Below are 9,457 nucleotides of genomic sequence, written 5' to 3'. Positions count from 1 at the left end.
CTTAGGCCCATCCAGTTCCGGGGATGAGGCCGTGTCACCCCTTTCCCCTTTTACAGCAGTTTGACCTCTTTCTCTCCCCTCCCCAGCCATAAAGCACTGTTCCCTTCATTCGACCAGGCAGCCAAATCACCTCACCCGCGGCTTAAAGATGCGATGTGGTTATTGCTCTTAATTTACAAATCCTATTTTTGTGCACACAAATCTTGATATTTACACAATTATTAGTATTGCATTTGTACAAAGGTGTGGATGCATACAAGTTCTCATCTTGCTGGTGAAATCTATAAGTTGAAGATTTATTGAGAAAAAACATCTTGAATAATAGGTTTTTATGAGTGCTGTCAATTAATCACAGTTAATTCACGCTATTAACTAAAAAAATTAATCACGATTAAAGAAATTAATTGCAATTAATCGCAGTTTTAATTGCACTGTTAAACAATAGAATACCAATTGAAATTTATTAAGTATTTTTGGATGTTTTTCTACATTTTGGTATATATTGATTTCTATTACAACACAGAATACAAAAAGAACAGGAGTACTTGTGGCACCTTAGAGACTAATAAATTTGTTAGTCTCTAAGGTGCCACAAGTACTCCTGTTCTTTTTGTATTCTGTGTTGTAATAGAAATCAATATATATGAAAATGTAGAAAAACATCCAAAAATACTTAATAAATTTCAATTGGTATTCTATTATTTAACAGTGTGATTAATCGCGATTAATTTTTTTGACTGCGATTAATTGACAGCCCTAGTATAAAGGTCTTGTACCCAGTGAAGCTTATTCCCCTAAATTTACTGGGGAAAATTTACCTCTTCTAATTAATTTAATGTCCTATTCCTCTGATATTGTGCATATTAAATTAAACACACAAATTGTTTCCTGATTCAAATGAAAGCTACAATGACACCTAATCTCAAAGTCTTGCATGTTTCATTTTATTTCTGTTGTGGAGAGAGGAGGAAGCAGAGCTGAGGCAGTTACGAGTTTGAGAAGGTTGTGTATGGTCATATGGGTCTGGGACTCTGAGTTGTTGGAGTGTCTGAATTCTTTCCTTGATGGCAATCTAAGCAGCCAATGCCAATAAATAAACAGTGACAATTTTAACTGTATAGTGTGTCTTCCGGCTGGGGGCTGCCTGACAAATATTTATTATTTGGTTAAACAAAGAGTAATTAAGCTTCTAAAACAAAGTAATTGTGACCTCCTATGGCTGAGCTCAGCAGGGTCTAGTCAGAGCTTCCTCCTGAAAGTCTGAGTCACTGTAAGAGACAATGAGCCAATTTTCCCTCCCTGTGCCCCTCTACCCCGTCCCATTTTTAAACACCACGAGCAATCTTGTTCAGAATAAACACAATTTTTAAAAAAGTCCTCAGAATTCAGAAAGGTACCATCTGTATAATGTCACCACTGTCACAGAGCTTATCACATACATAACATTATAACAGCAGATTAGTTTGTGGACCAAAATGATTATTATTTTTAATTGTTTGCATGTGGCACTTTAGACACTGTCAAATGGGCTTCAATCTTACCTCTACAATTTTGACATCTAGATTTTTGGGTGCACCAACTCAGATTAGTGAGCTCAAACTGAATTTGCATGAGCCAAACCTAAGTAATCTATTTACTCACAAATTGGGGTTTTAGTGTGACAAAGATTTAAAAGCAAAAAGGGCCCTTGCAATTTTAGAGGCCTCTTTTGAAAATGTGTCTAAATAAGACTTTCTCTACTACAAACTTACACTCTTTTAACTAAATGTATTTTATTAAACTGGTGCAAGATTGGGTCAAGACATACTAATTTAATTTTAAGAGTGTCTTAGTTCAATCCTATAAAAAAGTGATAAAGTTAAATTGAAGTAAACCACTCAACCTGAAAGTAGTGCATCCAGACACAATCTTGTACCAGTTTAATAAATGGATTTAAAATACACCTTTAGTTAAACTGGTGCAAGTTTGTGCAGACAAAACCTTAAATATGCTATGGCCCAATACAGCAAAGCACTCAAACGTGCTTAAAAGTAATCATATGAGAAGTCCCATTCAATGGGGCTATTTATGTTCTTAATGCTAAAGATTTGCTCAAATGCTTTGCTGGATCAGGGCCTCTTTAGGTTACAATCAGGGACAAAGAAGCCAATACAATATTTTGGCACAGCCTGCAAAGATTTTCTATAAACTGACTTTCTCTGGGGATATTATTATTATTTCATTTTTTATTATATTGTTTGTTTTATATATACGATGCCAAAAATTAACTCACCTTTGTGCAAAACATGTAAAAAGATAAAGTTCATGCCATGAGGAGATTCCAGTCTAATTTAGACAAGGCAACCCACATTTCAAATTAAACATATAGCACAATACTATAAATACAGATTAGATGAAGGGGAAGGTTGCAATGGGCGTAAAATCCTGGTGAGGAAATTGGGAAACACAAGAGCAGAGCTATGCTCACAATAACTTAGAGCCATTTTTATATTTTAATACCAGGTGTGACAGTAATACTGAAGTAGAGTAATTCAGTAGATATATTTGTTAGATTATTCATTGATCTGGCTTGACTGCTCCTCATGGGTCATTGACAAAACTTCACAAAATCCACACTGTGGGAGTCTAACCTATTTTAGCTGATGGCACTGTAAACCTCATATTTACCTGTGTGCATTATCAACTATCCAGTTAAGATTATTCAGTAGACTATTTGCATATACAAAATTTGCAGCTTGATTCCTGTTTAAATAAGTAGAACAGCTATGCTCAGGTACACTGGAGAAATACATTAACTAGAATCTAGTTACTAGATGCTTCTGATACCATCAGCAATTAACAGTGTTGGTATTTAAATTGTCATAATTAAATTAACCATTAGCGTTAACACCTATTGAGCTTCATAAAGAAGTTCACACTAGTGATCCATCCATCCTGGGGGCAGAGCCTAATCACCAGAATTTGTGGATTCCAAGACCTTGGATAAAATAAGCAAAAAAGTTATTGCAAACAAACAAACAAAAAATGTTTTGTATTGCTTTTTGAAGGTATTCTATGTTAACCCCTGCATCATTTACCATGTAACAAAAAGAGAGACCATTGCATCTCTATTTAGTTAAAAAAACAGCAAAACATTAAACTCTACCTTGCTTTTAAACTGCAAAGCTATTGAAGGACAAAATTATCTTCTCAAATCCACATGGTGTATCTAGACCAGGGGAGGGCAAACTATGGCCCATGGGATGGATCCGGCCCATCAGGGCTTTCAATCCAGCCCGCAGGATTGCCAGCCCCGCTGAGCTACGGGGCTGGCAAAGGCAGGCTCCATGCCTGCCCTGGTCCCATGCTGCTCCCGGAAGTGGCCAGCACCATGTCCCTGTGGCCCCTGGGAGAAGGGGGCCAGAGGCCTCTGTGTGCTCCCCTCACCTGCAGGCACCGCCCCCTGCAGCTCCCACTGGCCGGGAACGGGGAACCGCAGCCAATGGGAGCTTCGAGGGTGGTACCCGCAAGCGAGGGCAGCACGTGGCAGAGCCACCTGCCCCACCTCACCCTCAGGAGCCACTGCTGGACATTCTGGCCACTTCCAGGAGTGGCGTGGGGCCAGGGCAGGCAGGGAGCCTGCCTTAGCCCTGCTGAGTGCTGCTGCCACCCTGGAGCTGCTCAAGGTAAGTGGCACCAGGCCAGAGCCTGCACCCAAACCCCTCCTGCTCCCGCACCCTAATCCCCTGCCCTGAGACCCCTCCTATACCCCAATCCCTTCCCTGAGCCCCCTCCTGCACCCAAGCCCCTTCCTGCACACCACACCCTCTCCCACACCTCGCACTCCCTCCCGCACCCCAACCCCCTGCCCCAGCCCTACATTCATGGCCCTGCATACAATTTGCCCACCCCTGATCTGGACTCTGACAGTTTGCTCTCCATTGTGATTAGAGCTAGCACATGTAAGTCTAACCAAGCTGGGAATTATACCTCCCTGCTGCAGTGTCATGTCCCATAAAAAATGTGCCACTGTTGAGAATATTCCAGCTTGTGCTTCCTTTAGTTTGAATGAGCATTTTTATGAGAGATCCTCCATCTGAGGACAAGCTCTGTGTGGCTTGAAAGCTTGTCTCTCTCACCAACAGAAGTTGGTCCAGTAAAAAATATTACCTCACCCATCTTGTCTCTCTAATCCTCAATTACTGGAATAGGTGCAGGAATTCAACACAGTAGTGGCATGCGTACAAATAAACCAAGGTCACTTTTAAATTCAAGTGAGCATTTGTGACAATTTGTGTGCAATATTCATCCAGCTCTGATGTGACATTCCTCCTTTCATTTTGTTCTACTTTTCGTATCATGAGCCAACCAAAAATTATTTGTTGGCTTTGATAACAGACTCAACTGCACAGTAGAAAAATACACCGTACGGCTGATACTTCTTTTACCTTGCTGAATATAGCATTCATAGACTTTAAAGTCAGAAGGGACCTTATAACTCTTGCCTTTTAAAAAGTATACAGATTAATTATGCAGATCTTGGTATCATTAGTGACATTGCTTTCATCTGTACTGACGATGCACATAGCTTTTGTTCTTTCATTGGAAAATTCTTTTTGCATAAACTGAATCTGGGAACATTACTTTGAGCTTTGTGAAATGATCAGTAAAACAAGTATGAATTTCATGTTTTGTCTAATGATGGCAACATAACACCTCAGCGTCAGTACCTTTTTTGTTCACATATTCTTAAACTGATTTTAAAACATCATTAAGGAAAGAAAAAGCCTGCTCCTGCTCCATGAAAGTCAGTGGGAGTTTTGCCATTAACTTCAGTTACATTAGAATTGATTCCTCAGATTACACTGGAAAAATAATGGCACTGCACAACTTGCAAGTTTTGTCATCTCCAATTGTTTTTTTATGTTGGTGATGACAGGATTATCGACATAAATATCTTCATATCGGATTGGACAGGAAGCATATTCCTCTACAGCTTTGTTTTTATTGCATGTATATTTCACAAAAGTTCATCTTTTTGTCAAAAATCAAGTACATTTTCGGTTTGATATGATACGTCTCATGTCTTTGGCACACTTGCACAGGAAGGGGTAGGCACACAGATGTACATCTTTTCTATCTCCAACTTCTATATCTTCAAATTCAATTATACTTTATTGGCATGAAAAAAGAGACAGGCTTTCTCAAGTATCTGTCAGAAGTAAATTAGAACTAGTAGTGTTAGGATTACTCGCTTGAGATTTGATACCCTGTGACTGTTTGTCAGCAGGGTCCATTCTGGATGTGCTGGCAGATTGCAACATACAGCAATGCCACCCCTGCCAGCATCCTGTGATCCACACATACCTTGTTTTATAAGACATGGAGTAAATTTCTTTGGCACAATGAGCTTTTTTACAAGAACAAAACTGCTCCCATTGTAGATCTTTTCCCTGACTTCATGGGAGAAGATTCAGTGTCAGTTCTGCCCCAGAAGTAGCTGCATTTCAGCTGTGGGAAAAGCAATAGCATGAGCCCTATTTACAGTTTGTATTTCAGTTTATTAAGTGGTTTTAGAGCCTTTGGAATGAAATACACTATATCTAAGTTATTTATTTATTTCTGTGAGAATGTTCTCAGCTGCGTACATCAATTTCCAGCAAAGAAAGTGGTTCATTGTGTAAATATTTGGCAGAGGCAAAGTGCCATTAGAGAGGGTTCCTTAAAGACACTCATGCATAGCCACAATGTAACAAATGGATAAACATAATAAATGAGTTCACAGAAATTATATAATAATGCTTTCCCCTACCCCTTTGAAGAAAATAAATAGAACTTCTGCCTTCTTCCTTGACTCACACTTTGTCTCAGCTGTCTATACCTTGGCATTATTCCAGACTCTCAGCATGCCTTATCCTTCTTTATTTGCAGTTCTGCCTGTCATCCCCTCAAACAACACTGCATTGTTGCCACAGAGCTTCATCTCCATCCATGCCTTCATTTCCTCTTGCCAGGATTATTGCAACCCTCTTCTCTTTAGCGTCTGCAAATCCAGTCTCTCCAGATGCCAGCAAGTGCAGAATGCTGATACCTCTCCCTTCCCAGACATAAAAAAAATGTGAACATCAAACAATACTATTGGTTTCTTGTTTATTTCAGGATCCATGTAAAAAATGTCCTTATTTTAAAACCACCAATAGATTTATTTCAGCCTACCTCGCTGATTTTGTCTCTTTCTACTGTCCCCGCCTTATACTCCATTTACCACTGGCTTCCTCAGACAATATCACTGTTATCAATCCAAAAACTGCCACCATATTTCTCACTGATTCTCAATCTCATTTCAAATGCCACTCAAGCCCATTTTCAAAGACCACTCAAAAGTTGCATGCCCTATAGAGTTAGTGTGTATGTAAAGGTCAGACAAAGACATGTGGAATCATCAGTTTTAAAATAGTAACTTAGGAGAGGGAGTTGCCTGTTGGAGATGCTCTGAAATCTGTATAAGGCCAATTTGAGACAGAGCATTAGGTGCTCATCAGTTTTGATAGAGGGATCCCAGTACTAACATTAGCATGATTTATTTTTAAATTCCACTGGTAACACTCATTTAAAAACATAAAAAAATTCCTGAGAGTCAGACCACAAAATTATTAGATTTCCCCTTATTAGCTTGAAGGCCTTACTCCTAAAAACACTTCCACATATGCTTAAATTTACTCTTGTGAAAAATCCTACTCAGCTGCTAACAGTTACACACATTGGATCAGGTGTTTTGTTGGAGCAAGTGGACTAGGTGAGTAAGGGTAATGAGTCCCTTCTGTGGAGAAGGGACTCCTTACCTTAGGTGACCAAGTGAAGATGTCTGAGGCAACGGCCTGGGGCAGGGTTGCCTTGTACAATTTTTAATTCTTAGCCTCAAAATGTGCTGTCTTCTATAAGCTAGAAAGAACATTTTAAAATACTGCTATATGCATGCACACAGTATCCATGCTTGTATGTGCTGCAGAGGGCATGAAGGGAGGGCACTAGAACACCTCACTAAGGTACCCACTACCAGTCCCAGGGGACAAGGCAGAGTACCTGCAATGCAGGTACTTGTGCCCTAGGAGGGGTCAGTGTTTGACCCTGTAAAGCATTTTGGGGCTACATGTTTCGTTTTAAAGACATTACAGAAAACAAGGCCCTGAGCCTGCAACCACTTCTGCCCCGGGACAGCGTCACTCCCCGCACATTGCCCCTGCGCGGAGCGTTGCCAGGATCGGGGTCTCACGTTTCACTGTGATAATTACCGTGGGGCCTGAGCCTGCCATGCGGCCCTGCAGGGCAGCTCAGGCTCCCTGGAGGGCAGGGTGAGGAGGGCCAGGGGGGATTTCGCCTTTCGGGGGCCGGTTCCAGCCCGCTGCCGGGGGAGGGGTGCTGGGAGCAGGGGCTGGCCCAACTCGGGGCTACTTTACGCGAGGGGTCAGTGAGAGGTGAAGAGGGGCGCACATGATCCTCAGCCCGCGGCTGCCCAGGGCTCAGTCACTTCCTACTGCCTCGGAGGGCGCAGCCCTGCCCCGCGCCTGGTTGGCTGCCGGCGGCGGAGAGGGGTGGGGTGATGCGAGCTGCAGCAGGGGACAGGGCGGCTGGAGCGCAGCGCTGCTGGAGCTAGCGGAGCGTGCGGCTGGGGCGCAGCTGGCCATGGGGGGGCTGAAAGAGGAGCTGCTTAAGACCATCTGGCATGCCTTCACCGCCCTGGACCTGGACCGGAGCGGCAAGGTCTCCAAGTCCCAGCTCAAGGCAAGTGCGGGAGGGAGCCTGGAGACCCCAGCTGGTCTGGGGGGCAAGTGTCCTCCGCCCCACCCCGGGCGCAGAGCTGCTACTGGCGAGAGGCCCCGTGCACGGGGCAGAAACAGGGGCTTTGCTGGTTCTTGCCCCGGGGCCTCCCGACTGTGATTCCTTCCTTCTCTCTCTCTCCCCCCCGCCAAGAGAGAGCAAGAGGAAGGAAGCAGCTTGTGACCATCCCAGGGTTGCTGCTGCTGGGGAAGCAAAATCAGCAGCCTGTCTTTTGTTCCTGCTCTTCACAGGGGTGGGGGTGGAGAGCCGGAGCCTGTGAACCTTCCGCAAAGCCCTGGGACAGTTGTCTCTAGGAGGCTTGGTGCTTTGTGATACCACTCCATTGTGGTACTGCTGGATACCCCGGTCAGGACAGCGTCAGACACATTGACACTCTCTTGGGATGGCCCCAAAATTGTAGGGTTGACTTTTGAACACTGGGAGGGTCTGAAAATCTTCTGTCGGTACACACACTTTGTCTGTCCTGGAGATAGTACTTTGGTGTCCATCTTTGCCACCATATAACTCTGTAAAGTCACTGGGGACCCCTGGGAATAAAGCTATTGGTGCAAAATATGCACCCCCTATGTCACCATCTTCTCTGTGAGCCATCCAGATCCCATCATGTTCACTGGGCAAACAAGGGTAGAGCAGAGCCCTTTCGAGATTGTTTGAAGTGCTGCATAGGCCACAAATTCATTTTTTTTTCTCCAGTGCTGTTCCCTTATTTGATGTGCAGTGCCCTGGGTCTCGAGCTGTTACATATGTATACAAGTGGGTCCTGAAGTTAAAGCAGTTCTCTTGTCATGGAGGGTGCTGACGCTTATTTGATTTCTGGCCTGTAGGTGCGCTTACACAAACCCATCCTTCCAGTCATTTGCCTTGAGTACCCTTTTCTGCATGGCTGTCTTGTAGACTAAATGCAAGGTCCCAAACAAAGGAATTGACCCCATTCAAGTGGAATTTAGAGTCTGCCAAAGGGAGAATGAGGTTTTACAGCACTCTCTTACTTGAGTGTAAACAGGAGAAGTAGTCAAGAGGCTCCAACTATGTGATTCTTTTCCAGTTTATGCTCTGAAGTGTTTGTACTTAATAGAACTCGCACAGCTTGTGGAATCTGATTCCATTCTGGCCATTTTTCATAGGACTATCTTTGGCTGGGAATAATGGGAAGAATCTGCCTAAATACACGTTTCAAATAGGACTCTACACCTGTTGGCATTTCAGACAGTAGATCATTGTATTGATCACCAGGTCAACTGTAACCTCTGTAGTCCCTGGAGAAAACATGAGGACTGTCTCTCTTCTGAAGGACAGACTGTCCTTAGTACAGTGGGAAACCCACAGTCAGCTTGAGTAGGTTGGGAGTACAAACATTCTAATTTATCAAGGCTCTCATTTTTAAAAAAAAATCTTGTTTGTTTTCCTGCCACCCTACCACACCCTGCTATGTTCTCTCTTGATTTGCAGGTTCTGTGCAGTCCCTGTTTATTTAGGGTTTTGTAGTAATTGTTCCCCATTACTGTAATTACCGTGCCTTGAGGGTATGAGGAAAGGTTGACGCTTTAGAGTTTTACCTTAGTGTGTCCGCGTGTTTGCTGTGGCTTAAGCTAACTTTAATTCTCTGCTGTGTTACCCCTCAACCACACACAAGATTTTC

At 43.0% G+C, this 9,457-nt stretch overlaps 1 protein-coding gene and 1 long non-coding RNA gene across 5 annotated transcripts in view; one reads left to right on the top strand and one right to left on the bottom strand.

The window, feature by feature from the left end:
* The window catches only part of LOC117877189, a 240,668-nt gene that overhangs the window by 91,989 nt on the left and 139,222 nt on the right, over window positions 1-9,457 (bottom strand). The gene's annotated exons all lie outside the window — the stretch shown is intronic.
* SWAP70 (switching B cell complex subunit SWAP70) overlaps window positions 7,577-9,457 on the top strand; it is a 53,190-nt gene continuing 51,309 nt past the window's right edge. Inside the window, exon 1 of the mRNA XM_034770036.1 lies at window positions 7,577-7,761. Within this exon, the coding sequence (XP_034625927.1) occupies window positions 7,663-7,761 (99 nt within the window). The 5' untranslated portion in view covers window positions 7,577-7,662. The remainder of the gene's footprint in view (window positions 7,762-9,457) is intronic.

Source organism: Trachemys scripta, chromosome 4 (assembly GCF_013100865.1).
Source record: "Trachemys scripta elegans isolate TJP31775 chromosome 4, CAS_Tse_1.0, whole genome shotgun sequence".
NCBI lineage: Eukaryota > Metazoa > Chordata > Testudines > Emydidae > Trachemys > Trachemys scripta.
This window is presented reverse-complemented; position numbering and strand designations above follow the sequence as displayed.